We start from the raw sequence: 14192 nt of genomic DNA on the forward strand, positions 1-14192 counted from the left end.
CTTATATGGCTATTCTTATTAATTAAAGTAGTATTAGCAATCCTTGTGTCTCTGGTGGCTAACATATAATGAAGCCTAAATTTGTCCCATATTCCTTCAAAATTCTTGGGTGAGTCCCACTATCATAGCTAGGCTTACAATAGATCCTATGTGTACTTAAGCTTGGACCTAGATGTTAAGGAAGACTCAAAATCTTTAACAGTTAAGTCAAAAATCAAGCTTCTCAACTCTGAACAGCCATCTACTTGATGAGTACAACTTCTACTTTCATCATACATCAGTACAATGTTCTGATAGCCCTACTGCTTTCTAACTGTTTTTTCCCAGTCTTCGATGTCCTTAAATGCATCGTATTTTATTAAAGTTCATTAAAGCTAATACTTTGAGCCAAGTCTGTTCATGTTTGTTCTTGAATGTTTTACACTGAATTTCTATTATACCCATGGGTCTCTTACTAAAGCAAAGGCCTTTAATATTCTGACTAGAAAAAATAAAATACTTTATATACCCCTAGTCCCAATTTACAAAAATATATATGTGCATATAAAGGAAAAGAGTAAATTTACCAAGATTTTATCCTAAATTTTCTATATTAAAACTGTGTTAGTATTATAATAATTATAAAAATACTTATTACAGAAAATTTTCCTAGATATGCATACTTATATTTGATATGAATGAATATTTAAGCAATTATTAATTACTAATTTTAATACTATTAATTATTAATTTTTCCATCTTCAGAACTAAATACTGGCTATTTATAATCCCATTTTTAAAAAATAAATCTGACCAATGCTTTGGTTTTTCAAATTTCACTGGCATTCTGAATTTAATTGTGTTATGATCTCCATTATAGTCAAGCACACACAATTACTTCCTGAACAAGTTCCTAATTTTTAGCTGTTAAAAACTGAACACTGTACATGGCCCTTTTTCTCTTACTTTTTTAAAAAGTCCTTATTAAAGAAAAAAGAACTACTTGTTAAAAAGATCTGTCTCTTCCAGTATTAGAACAGTTGATATGTTCTAATTCTTTACTTTTGGCAATCTACACAAAAGCTCTGCTCAAAGAAATGCAATGAGAAGAACTTGCCTTGAGCAAGTTACCTCATCTCTGTGAACCTCAGTTTTCTCAACTGAAAGACAGCAGAAGCAGTTCCTGACTCAAGGAGGCTTTCTATGAGGTGAATGGGATCAAGCATCTGCCGTGCTTAGTGCAGTGCCTGGCTCAACAGATACTGCCATCACTGTCAGGCAACTGCGTCTTTGTACATATTTCAACAAGTCAGCTGAGCAAGGGTGAGTGTCATTTTTTAGTAGCATGCCACTGTTTCCCATCTATTCCAATCACTCCTAAGAACAATGTCACCTCACCCACCTGCTGGTCTTGTTTTCACTATAGAATGCTACCTGGCCTTTAGAGATGATTTTTTTTTTTTCACTTGATCTTGGAAATGCCAGTTAAATGTGAGATTTGCTTCTTCTGTCAGATATTCCAACTTACCCAGTTTTAGGAATTGCTCCTCTAATCTTTGTATAGTTGCATTTATACAAGCACCTGAGTTATTTTTATGTCAATCCTGTAAAGACTTTTGAAGAACAAAAAACAATTTTATACCAAATAACTGTTTCACTTTGCTGGTTTGTCACATTATCATGACCCTTAATAATTTCCACTGAATGCAATGGTTTGATGTTTTGAAACAAAGAGAAGCCAATGTTTCTTTGTCCATTTCATTCAAGGATAAATGATCCATTCTCTGTAATAGGAAATAGACAAGGTCAACAGTAGTTTTTATAGCTTTTGTATCTAAAAATAATGCTGTGATAAAAAAAAATCCATTTTAAAATCCTGTGATATTCTTCAATGCTCAAAGTCATATCATTATGTTTTAAAAAGGTAATTAATAAAAGAATAAAAATCTTTTATGCATATTTCTTTCTTTTGGAATCTCATTCAAAATCATGAGGACATAGGCTTATGAAAATTAATGGACTTTATTACATAAGGAAATTTTAAAGAAATATTTGTTGACTTAAATGAGAAAAAAGCCTTTCTGAGTTTGGGTTTTTGTTCTATTGTGCATAGTGTGCGTGCATGGTCAGTCATGTCTCACTCTTTGCAGCCCTATGGACTATAGCCCACCAGGCTCTTCTGTCCATGGGATTTCCCAGGCAAGAATACTAGAAGAGGTTGGCATTTATTTCCTCCTCTAGTGGATCTCCCCAACCCAGGGACTGAACTGCATCTCCTGCATTGGCAGGCGGATTCTTTATCACTGAGCCACCTGGTATCAATTTTGGCACTAACCTACATCTCCAAAAGCAGTCTTCTACAATCGGAGTATTTGGACAATTTTCAGTAAGTTTACTATGAGAAGTCCACAGGGATATGAAATGTCAGATATTACAGAGTAAAGATGAAGACATTCAAGATTTGGGGGCTCTGTTAGTTTATGTTGTGTATTTTCCTATCTGGGCTTTAAATATTATGGTGAAAATAGCTCATTTAATTTTTGGAATCCTTGGGCTAGAAAAGAATATCAAAGTAATTTGATCCACACAAACGCTCTTCCACATTTTTTTATAAAAGCAAAGCAAAACACTAAATCATCTTTGCTATGTTCTGATTCTCACTAATTTCACAAATCTCAGAGAAGATTTATTGGTCTGTGTCTTAGTTTCTGTAGCATAATGAAATGCTAATTTCATTTTCATAAAATGATTTCTGTATTGGATATAAGATAATTTGTGTCAAATAAGATTTTTTAGGTTTAATATTTATGTATTTTTGCTTTAAAGTAATTTCAAACTCTCAAGAATTTCTAAGTATAAGAGCATTTTATATTTTTACTGAATTACTCAGAAATAAATTACTACTAGATTGTTTAGTGTGCATCTCCTACAACCAAGGACATTCTCCCATGTAAACACAAGAAAGAAAAAACTGTCTTTACCCTCTCAGGTTCAGTGTCAGGGGGCCTGCTAATTTAGCTGACAAAGATTGATTAACAGAAGAAAAGGAATACACACTTATTAATATTTTTATTTGCATGGGAGTTCACAGAAAAGAAATGAAATTCAAAGAAACAGACTCAGGAACTTCTTTACCCTTCTTAGCAAATAAGGTAAGATTTGGGCTTCAGGGGGCAATAAGTTGTAGGGAAGTAACTAGGAGATAAATGGAGTATTTTATATAAGGTTTATTTACGCAGATTCATTGTGCCTGCTAGTGCTTCATCTCCAGAGACAAGTTGTTCTTCTCATCCTGGTACAGAAAAAGGACCAAATTTATGCTGCCTTCACAAGAGGAAATTGATGCCCTGCTTTCAGGGAGACCATAACAATCCTCGTATCAAAGTAGCATATTTTTAGGGTGGTGTATTCTGATCCCTTTCACATCAAAATCAGAAAATGAACACTGCTAAAATACTACCATATAATACTCGGTCATTCAATTTTTTGCCAATTATTCTATTCATGTGCTTCCTAGAAAAAAGAAGGATCCAACCCAGGATCAGAGACTGCATGTAGTTTTCATGATTTTTAGCCTCTTTCAATCTGGGACAGCTCCCCAGTCTTTGCTTAATTTTCACGACCTGACAGTTTACACACTTTTAGCAGGAATACCACAAATGTGAAGCTGTGTTTTTGAATGAATCTTATCAGATGTCTGGATTTTTCTCATTACAGGTGATTTTAATCTTGATCATTTCATTAAAGTGGAATCTGCCAAGATTCGCCAATGTAAAATTATTCTTCAGTATTTCTTTTAGTATTCACTAAGTACTGGGGGAGGGAGATCCTGTGAAATTATGTAAAGATCCCATTCCTCATCAAAATTTCAGGCACGAGTTTTAGCATCCATTGAGATTTCTATTTAAATTATTACTGTGCTGGCTGCCAAATAGTGATTTTCTAACACCATAATTTCTTCTACATTTATTAGTCACCATTCTAATGTAAAGAAAAGATTTCTTCTGTCCCTATTTGTCTATTTCTAAATTTTTATAAGTATACATTAATCAATCCTATCTTATTTAATGAGTTACAATATATTTTATTATTACTTACTTTGATGCTGAAATTGTCCCATATCTAACCAGTTCTTTAAGTATTTCCTAATTCTGGCACAAAAAGAAATTCTAGGCTCATCATTTTCACCTGCATATGAACATTGTGAAAGAAAGAAAGAAATACAGGAAGGAAGAAAGGAATATGGACCATTGCAATCTTTAACAAAATTTATGTACCACTATAGGAGGAAAGCTATTTGGTGTAAGTCTATTATATAAATGTTAAACAATGACAGCAAATTTAAAAAACATATTAAAAAAGAATTAAAAATTATTTTTAAACTTTAAATTCAGTAAAAAAAAAAAAGGAAGCAAACTACAATTAGTACAAATGTGCATACCACACATTTCTCTCTTCTGAACTCAAAATTCAAAGTCAGTATCAACAGAAAATGTGAGCAACATCAGAAAACTGTAGTTTTTACCTGAACTGAATGCAGACTGCCCTCTAGAGGCACCATTTAATCAATGCAATCCAATGTTTCCAGCTGCAAGTGAACCTATTTGTATCTCCATGTAAAGTTTTCAGAAAGAGTTCTCTTTAACTATGTAGGCTTTACTCTACACATGGGCTTCCCTGGTGGCTCAGTGGTAAAGAACTCACCTGCCAATACAGGAGATGTGGGTTCAATCCGTGGGTCGGGAAGATCCCCTGGAAAAGGAAATGGCAACCCACTCCTGTAATCTTGCGTGGGAAATCTCATGGACAGAGGACCCCGGCAGACTGGAATTCATAGAGTCGCAAAGGAATTGGACACAACTTAGCCACTAAACAACTGTACACATACTAATAACTCATCATGATTTCCATGTATTGTGTGCCACCTCTAACAAAACTAATGCAAGCGATCCAACAAAAAAACGGGCTTCCATTTTATCAGCTAGAAAAAAGAATTGGGGCGTGTGATTACAAGACAAGACATCAAATTGTCATATGTTAGTTTGTGACTTTTGGTAAAGCTGTTAGCAAATTCAAAACCTCCCCAAAATTTCATGCAGAAGAAACGTCTCCATAATTTATTCTATTATTTCCTCACCATCTATAGATGAATCAGTGTGGATTCAACTTGGAAACTGCCTCACTTGGCAGTCTTCACTTGGCTCTGCTTGTGCCACTGCAAACTTCAAAACTGCTGGTGAATTTAAATCAAGAACTGTAGTCACGTCTTGAAACTCCAACACAGGTGTAAAAAATTCACATTTAAACCAATATAGTTTAAATAAATATTACTTAATGAACAATTAAATAGAAAGGTAAACTATTTCTCCTATTATAAAAATTTTATATAGCTCTCAAGAATATGGTGACTAAATTATTCAATACTTCAGATATAGTTATTAGAAGTATCACTTTCTCACCTCCTTTGCAATAATTTAAAATAATTTGAATAAAATTATTTTGCCAATGGCTAGTCCTTAAGAAAAAAGTCCTTTCAAATATTCGTCCCAATGAAATTCAACTTTAACAATATAGATTTAAGGGAATAATTTTAAGATCATATTGTTTTATTTGATGATATTTTTACCTAAATCCACACAGTCAATATTAAATAGCTATGACATACTGGGGAAAATATAATTATTGGACATGACTTAAAATTTAGTCTTCCAATCCTCCTAGAGAATGTCATAACTTGGTATTATGTAGAGATCTGAGCAATACATTTTGATAAATTAAAGGAAAACTATAGTTGACACCAAAATGTGGTTATATTCATATGAATATAACCTGATCTAATTCTCTACTTTGCTTTTTTGATATAGACACAATTATAAAATATATAATGTTCCTGCTGAAATGCTTATTTCCAAGAACAGTGTAGAGGAGGAAAATTTTTGTCTGGGCTCTGTAAGAAAAAACAGCTTAATAAGAAAAAAGCTCACAAATTTTCTGTGACATGGGACCCATCGTAGGAAATGAAGACCTGAAGAAGTGGCAAAATCTAAATACTTTTATACTAAACTGATCAGAGAAAGACAATTGTGGAAAAATAACTGTAACATATGATGAGGCTAAAGGAAGATAAGAATTATTTTAATGAGGTCTGTTCGTATGGATTCCTCTTCTTAATTTCCCATCCTTGATAATAAAAATGCTTCTTTCTTCCTAGTATAGGGAGGGCATCTTTCACTAGTGAATTTTATCTCCTGTTTGCAGGAAGAAAGAGGGGAGATCAGAATGATTTTTTGTATCTGCTGTTCTTCAAGTATCTTTTGTTCAAAATAATCCTTATGCTGAAGTGACATATTTTGAGGTGGCATACTCTGCCATTGTTCCACATCACAATAAAACATATAATTTTGCTCTGCATATATAGCTAGTTCAATTTTGTTTTCAGTAAATCAATATGAGCATATTTCCTCTGCAGATAGTGTGCAAAAGCATTAACCACATGATACAAATGTTAGAGTAAGTGCCAAGGTTTTCTTGACATAAAAACAGAGGTTTAACTTATTTATAATGCTGGTTGAGAATTATGTTTCCTATCACCTGAATCTTTAAGAGTATTCACTTTTTATACTCTCTGCTTCTTCAAAAGAATGGAATTTTATGTAAATAAAAAACAACCTTGATGGTAGTATGCCATAGTAAAACAACAATAATAACAAAAAACACCAAGGAATCTACTCCTATTGACCCATAAAATTCTCAAGCTATGTCCTTCCTATAGCCCTGTTAGAGGCTGTTATTTTGTGTATTTTCAACCCAGTAATAAATGGTAGCGTAGCAATGTTTGGATGACTTCCTTGCTCTGCTGCTGTCCCTATAAAGAAACTCACATCGGAACAAACCCTGGTATTCCAATGTCAGCCTATCCAGCAGATCTAAGATCTAAAAACGGGGTCATTTTTCTCTTAAAAACTCAGAGCTTGTTAGGAGAGGAGAGAATCATGCTTACTACTTGCTCTTGGATAAGATTTTATCCTTAGTTATACTTCTCAAGCATCTACCAGACTACAGGTTTGATTCCAGGGAATTGGGAAGGACTCCTCAACTCTGAAATCCCTCCAGGACCCTGCTTGCTGGGGGCTTCCCAGGTGGCGCTGTGTGTGTGTGAGTCGCTCAGTCGTGCCCCTCTCTGTGCAACCCCACAAACTGTAGCCCTCCAGGCTCCTCTGTCCATGGGATTCTCCAGGCAAGGATACTGGAGTGGGTTGCCATTCCCTTCTCCAGGGGATGTTCTCAACCCAGGGATCAAACCAGAGTCTCCCTCTTTGCAGGTGGCTTTACCATCTGAGCCACCAGGGAAGCCAAAAGAACCCACCTGCCAGTGCAGGAGAAGTAAGACATGGGTAGATCCCTGGGTTGGAAAGATCCCCTGGAGGAGGGCATGGCAACCCACTCCAGTATTCTTGCCTGGAGAATCCCCATGGACAGAGGGGCCTGGCAGGCTACAGTCCATAGGGTGGCAAAGAGTTGAACACAACTGAAACATGTTAGCATGCATGCACCCTGCTTGCTGATGCCTAAAGCTCTATGGGTTGCAGCAGAAAGGTCCCCTCTTAGAGTCTTCATAGCTGTTAGGACTTCCTCAGTTCCTTCTCCTACAAGCAGAAGTACTGAGATGAGGAGGGAAGAAATCACATGGACTCCGTGGAGAGAAGGCATCTAGAGAGAATCGATGAGCAACCTACCCATGACGTTGTAATACAAGCATCCCCAGCTTCAGGATCCTCTGGTATCCTTGTTGACCTCAGTCCTAGTTGTTCCTGACTACTTGTTCTCTTGTCAAACATTTAATGATCATTGTGAGGCTCTGGAGGCACAATGATATCAGCAAGCTAAACGCCTGCCTGCCTTCAGGGGTTTCTAATCTAATAGAGCAAACACGCAATTACAATCAAGTGTAATTAGCAGCCTAATGTAGCAAATACAGGTTGCTATGGAAATACACAGTTGGAACATTTTATGTGACCCTCCCATACTTCAGGTGAGAACTGCACGATGGCTAACATTTAGCCAGAAAAAAAGGCTTGCATGTATCACAGTATCTCTTATCAAAACAGTGTATATTCATCAACGCTGTATCCTGTCTCAACCTGTCACTCTGCCCTTGTGAATGAGAATGTTTCACTAGCTCAGAACAGTCCCAACAAGGAGGCCAAACCTTATTGCCGCAGGATAGTTGTAAGAGGATGTGGTTTCTCCACAACTGTGCTCACCTGTAACCTTTCGTGGTCTGACCAGCACCTGCAGCCACACTTTATCTCTGGTCCAGTCTGGCTCCCCTGCCCGCACACTCCTCCAGAGCACCGCCACAAGAGTTTTGGCAGAGGGCTGTGGCATTAGCTCAGCGACTTGGCACATCACAAAAGCAGCAGTGCAATAGACAGGGATCCAGCCAAGAATGCAGATTGAGGGCAGTCACAGAGTTCATGTGTATAAGCAATATCGCCATTCTCTAGGCTTTCTTTTCAGACATGCAAAGACCACATTTAGACACTTTTTAAAATTATTAAGCCACATAGCTTTGGGTTAAACTCTCGAAATATTCATTCTTGCCCGAGGCCAATGCTACTTTGAAAATTTTGTGAGCAGACCTTTTCTCTTCTATTACTTCCTTAAGCCACAACTGTTAGCTCTCCCAATTACTAAAATAATTCAGATACCATGCCTTATGGATCTAAAACACATTTACACAGAGTAATTTCTTTATTGAGTAATTTGTTTCTCCCCCAAATAGCCAGGAGCACACTCGGACTACTAATCACAGTAACAAAATGTAAAACCTAAAAGTCACTGCTTGATTGTCGTATTTCAGACAACACCGCTCATTCTGTGTCTCCAGAGGTTGCAGTCCTGGTCTTTGACCATCTGGAAGCTTTTCCATTATAGAAGAACATGCTATTGATTTATCCTTGCCTTATATGTGAAAATATGCTTTGTTCTCCAGAATCTTCCCTAAAAATACTTGGCTTATGATTTAAGATCAAAACATAACATGCAACCTTGGTGGCAGGCTGGGAGGAAATGTGGACATTTGAGGGAAAAAGAACACTAGTGTCCTTAATTCTTGCCTTGGTGTTGCTATCTGCCACTTAACCCCTCTGAGTCTCATTTCTCTGTCTTCCAAATGCAAGAGAGATATTAAATGATCTTCAGGTTATTCCCAAGAGTGTGGCTTCTGTTTTCTCTATTGAGTGTAATTGTTTTCCTTAGGAGTTTATACTCCTTGCGAGTACTAATGAGGCAACTATAGCATGTAACCGTAAAAACCAAGTCTGGGGCTTTGGGATTGTGTGCTCACCAGAAGTCATTTTCAGTGACTGGAAATTCCATGGTTTAAAGTATAGATATCCAGTGCTGTTAATGTACGAGGCACAAAGAGTTAAAACCACGGCTGTTCTACAAATATAAAATGAACATATGTCCACAGTTTTAATTCAACTCATTAATGAGGTTTCCATTCAAAGAACATTTGAAGAGTTGGGTATTTACAGGCAATTTAACAAAGAAATGTTAGAATAAGATGCTAGACTAGATACAAAAATGGTAATGCCCTAAGAGGCAGTAAGCCATAAACTTTGAGATTCTTTTCTACCAGAGAGGATTCTACAAATTAACAATGTCTTGGCTCTAATCAAATAGTAGAATTTAAATAATTAAATAATCTTTAATGAGCCTATTAAACAATGGCATAAAAAGACTTCACTTTATTGGGTAAGTTTTTTTGGAGGTGTTTGCACTGAAGACCCTTGAATATGTAATAAAAGTCTGAGGGCTCCAAATATACTTTCTCTGATACACCTCTTTCTCTGATCCCTCCAATTGCTGGGCTACTGGGCAGATTGTTACCTCTCAAGTCTAAGGGAAAAGTAGTTCAAGAATCATACATAAATTAGGGAAAACTATTTGTAAAATAAGCTTCATAGTCACATTGGCCTAACCTACTATCCTATTGGTAAAATATAATCCATATTAATATCATTTCTATTAACTTTCTAGGCTGATTTATTCTTTGAGTGAAGGGTAGGAAGGAGCAACAGTAACACAGGAAGTTTATGTCGATGTAAGTTTAAAGCAAGCAATGAATAAGCCAAGGGTCTAACGGGGATTTACTAGACTTCTTAGAATTTTGTCACCATCATCTTGGAAAACTCAGCCCAAGAATACTGCCTCTATAATTCTCTGTTCACTTGAAATGTCACAAGGAGGACACCTCAAATATTTACTTAATAGTATTTAATGCAAGGAGTCATTTTTTTTTAAATTTTCATAGTTTTTCCATGGTAAAAAAAAAAATGCATTTTTTAAATCAAAGTGTACTCTTAGACAAAGAAAGCCACAGTAAGATTTGAATTTAAAGTGGCCACTCATGGCGATAACTTAAAATGTGTCAGTGATTATTACCTTTTTGCTGCTGCTGCTGCTGTTAAGTCACTTCAGTCGTGTCCGACTCTGTGCGACCCCATAGACGGCAGCCCAACAGGCTCCGCCGTCCCTGGGATTCTCCAGGCAAGAATACTGGAGTGGGTTGCCGTTTCCTTCTCCAGTGCATTAAAGGGAAAAGTGAAAGTGAAGTCGCTCAGTCGTCCGACTCTTAGCGACCCCGTGGACTGTAAGCCTACCAGGCTCCTCCGTCCATGGGATTTTCCAGGCAAGAGTACTGGAGTGGGGTGCCATTGCCTTCTCCGATTACCTTTTTAGGAAGGTCAAAAAGATTTTGACCCTCTCTTCAGAAAGAGACATTGAACACATAACAGATATAATACAGTTTTGTACTTAATTTGACTTGGGGTGACTCAGGGACCCCCTTCATCTCATCCTGGATCCCGATCTATAATTCTCAACTGAGAAAAACAAGGAGCCACCTAAAAGGCCATCAGTGAAGCATTTGGTCCTCATAGCTTGTCTCCCAAGCCTCTCCTGATATCCGACTCTGTAAGTCAGCTAACTTTCAGTGCAGGCAATGATAGGTTGTTTTCTTTGGAACTGAAGCAGAAATGCCCCTCATAGTGGAAAACCTGAGCCCGATTATTTGGGAATAACACAGTCCTCTATGGTCCTGCTGTAGTGACAATTCACTAGCAACTCAAAGGTAGATTAAAAAGTCATGGGTTTCAGAACACATTCTTATTCTGCCCCTTATAAGTCAAATGACCTTAGGAAAAGGTATTTAACTTCACTAAGGCTCAAGTTTAATTGAAAAATCAGGATGATTAAGGGGTAGGGCCCTGAGCAAAGACATCTAGAGCCATACCCCTGACCTAATCAGCTAAGTATTACAGAATCAGTGAACGATCCCGGTGAGGATAATACAGACCCAGTAAAACTAGTGCAAGGTTTTGAAGGCTTTGTTCTGTTTGTGTTTAAAAGTTTGGTAGAGTGTTTTTCTTCTTTTTACTCTACTCCAAACTTTGGGTCATAATGTCATATTAAGACTATAACTTTGTTGCTTGCAATTATTTAGTGATCTATAGAGGAAAGCAGAGTTTTAAAGCTGCTGTTGATGCTTCCTTTGTGTCAACTTGATCAGTTCTTTGAGTTTGAGGTTATTTGTGTACATTTTAAATAAGCATCTAATTTACTGTTAGATTTGAGTTAATGTTTTGAATTAAACTTCATCACACTGTCATATTTATTCAACAACAAATATTTATGGAGGGAGGTCATACTATGTGCCAAGAAACAGGGCAACAAATAAAAGCAGACAGATGCCCTTCTTTCATGGGACATATATTAAGCCTGTATGGGAACTGGGGAGAACAGTAAACAAATAAGAAATCAAGATCATAAAAAATTCTAAGGAGAAAATTAGAATTAAAGGCCAGTAGTGATGGGTATGAGAAAGCCATTTTAAATAAGTTCATCAGCAGAGGTTTTCTTAATAAAGTAACATTTGAGACAGACTCTGAAGGGCATGGGGGAAGCAAGACATGCGGAGGAAAGCGCAGACACCAAGCTCCTGTGTGGGAAGCACACCTGGCGTGTTCTGTGATGGGGTAAGTGTGCCTGGAAAGGCAAGGTGGAGGGGAGTGGACGATATGAGCTCAGAAACATAGCACAGGAGCTGGGTCATTTGGGGTCTTGGAGGTCACAGAGGGTCATATCAAAATGGTCCCCTCTGGGGTTTGGGCTCAATAACATGTTTGTCACAAAGGAATGTAACACCAGAAAGGACTGTGACCTCTTGGCAGGCAAGTCTGGTTCCGAATAGGTCAGAAAAGCTGCCTCAGAGGCTTAACATTCAGTCTAGTCCAATTCCATTGGACTAACTAATTAACTGGTAATCTAATTAACCTGAAGGATTTGGGGCACTTATTAAAGGAATTTTGAGACTCTTCTCAGAGGATTGCAGGAAACCTTGGGGATAGGCTAACAAACTTGATACTACACATGTATAAGCTTTTGGGCCATGAAGGGTTTACTGTACACTCAGTAGCTGTATATGGTGACATCATTTGTGGGACATGAAGCACAGATATCCCACAGCCTGAGGAAAGTATAAATAGAAATATGAGGGTTGAGGTGTATTATTCAGAGATATTTTTCCTACTACAAGTAACAGACACCAAAAAGCTAGCTTAAGACAAGACAGATAATTTGTTATAAAAGATATGGGGTAATTAGCAGAATATAAGGGTAGGAAGGCAGTCATGCCTTAGGGTTGATTCAAGACTAGAAAATTGCGAAGACTCTCCATCTCACAGCTCTGCATTTCCCTACCCAGCTGCTTCATTCTTAGCTCCCTCTGCACACAGAAGAGAATCTCACTGGCTAAGCTGGAATCAGTTGTTTACTCTTGGTCCAATCAGCTATAACCAAGGAAATGAGGTCAAGTAGTATCAACAAGCATAGCTGTCAGAGCCTCTACCTGGGAGCCACTCTCAAAGAAGGTAGAAGGTTGAACAGACAGCCTAAGTAACCTCTGCCACATCGACATGTGATTAGATCATCCACCTATTTATTTTACTTGGAGACAACTTTGAGAAGTATTCCTGAAAAAAATTACTACCACAATTCAACGGGTTGTTTTCAGGGGATGAAAAATGATGAGGAAGGCAAAAAAAATGTAAAGAAAAATAACATAATGAATACATTTTTCTCTTGAATTATGTTTTTAATGAGAAGATTTCTCCATCATGTCAGCATGATACAACAGAAAGAAAAATGGACTAGAGTCAGAAAATCTAATTTAAATTTTTACATTATCAGTTAATAGTCATGGGAATGTAAAATGGCCAAGAGACAGGCTATAGCATCCTACAGATCTGAGTGTGATCTTGGCCCTGCCACTGTTTTGGAGTTTGACTTCACATAAATCAGTAAGTTAGTTACTAAATCCAAGTTTGCTCATCCGTAAAATGCAGGTAAATGCTGACTACTGTAATGAATAAGAAAATGAATGTAAAGCACCTGGTCTACTGGGAGTGTTTAATTCTGGTCATTGTTATAAGCCTGTGAAAATCCCTCAACTTGTTTGTATCTTACTAGATTACTTAGAATAAATGTGCAGGTAGGTGAAAATTAAACTCCAATACTCTTTAAAGTTCTCTAATGGCAGCAACAAATGAATATGAGATTAGAGACCTGGAAATTCTAGGGGTGGGGGGTATCATACATAAATAACACTTCCATGTCATTCACGAACATAATAATTTTTAATTACCTTTGTAAAATGTGGCTTTCCCATGTCCCCCGGGGGCAGGTGTGAAAGCATGGAGCTGGATAATAAAATCCTCGGTCTGATTGAGAGGAACACTTCTGATCCAAGAGGGGTGACCCTGGGGGCCACGTCGAGCCATAGAAGTCCATGTTCTGTGAAGGTAAGGAAAACCTTCTGCTTTTTCTCAATACACCCTTCAGCAGCGTGGTCACTGAGAGCAACGCACGGGGAGAGTCCCCGAATCGTTTCCAGTAAGGCACTTCCTTGACGGCTGAGAGGACAAAGTGAACCAGTGCAAACGTCTCTTACACAGTCACTTCCTGTTACTAAAAAAACCCTCCAGAGAAGCTCCTTCCAGTTTAAAGTGTCATATCAGGGGACCGTCATTACAGGAAAGGGAGGCAGAGCTCAAGCCATTAGAAAGAATGCTTAATGCAGCAGCAAGTCTTTTATTGGGAGGAGCTAACTTAACGTATGTAAACTCACTTACATTGGGTTACTAAAA

At 37.5% G+C, this 14192-nt stretch overlaps 1 protein-coding gene and 1 long non-coding RNA gene across 3 annotated transcripts in view; one reads left to right on the forward strand and one right to left on the reverse strand.

The window, feature by feature from the left end:
• Nucleotides 1-13968, reverse strand: part of LOC145536667 (uncharacterized) — a 76671-nt gene extending 62703 nt beyond the window's left edge. The window contains exon 1 of the long non-coding RNA XR_014075950.1: nucleotides 13691-13968. This is a non-coding gene — a long non-coding RNA (uncharacterized LOC145536667). The remainder of the gene's footprint in view (nucleotides 1-13690) is intronic.
• The window catches only part of TNIP3 (TNFAIP3 interacting protein 3), a 112368-nt gene that overhangs the window by 38831 nt on the left and 59345 nt on the right, over nucleotides 1-14192 (forward strand). The window contains exon 3 of one of the 2 annotated variants that reach the window (XM_081566108.1): nucleotides 13730-13847. The exons of the other annotated variant lie outside the window; for it this stretch is intronic. Within the exon in view, the coding sequence (XP_081422234.1) occupies nucleotides 13730-13847 (118 nt within the window). The remainder of the gene's footprint in view (nucleotides 1-13729; nucleotides 13848-14192) is intronic. 2 annotated transcript variants of the gene reach the window in all.

The sequence above is a fragment of the Giraffa tippelskirchi genome, chromosome 1 (genome assembly GCF_054371585.1).
Source record: "Giraffa tippelskirchi isolate mGirTip1 chromosome 1, T2T-mGirTip1v1.2.pri, whole genome shotgun sequence".
NCBI lineage: Eukaryota > Metazoa > Chordata > Mammalia > Artiodactyla > Giraffidae > Giraffa > Giraffa tippelskirchi.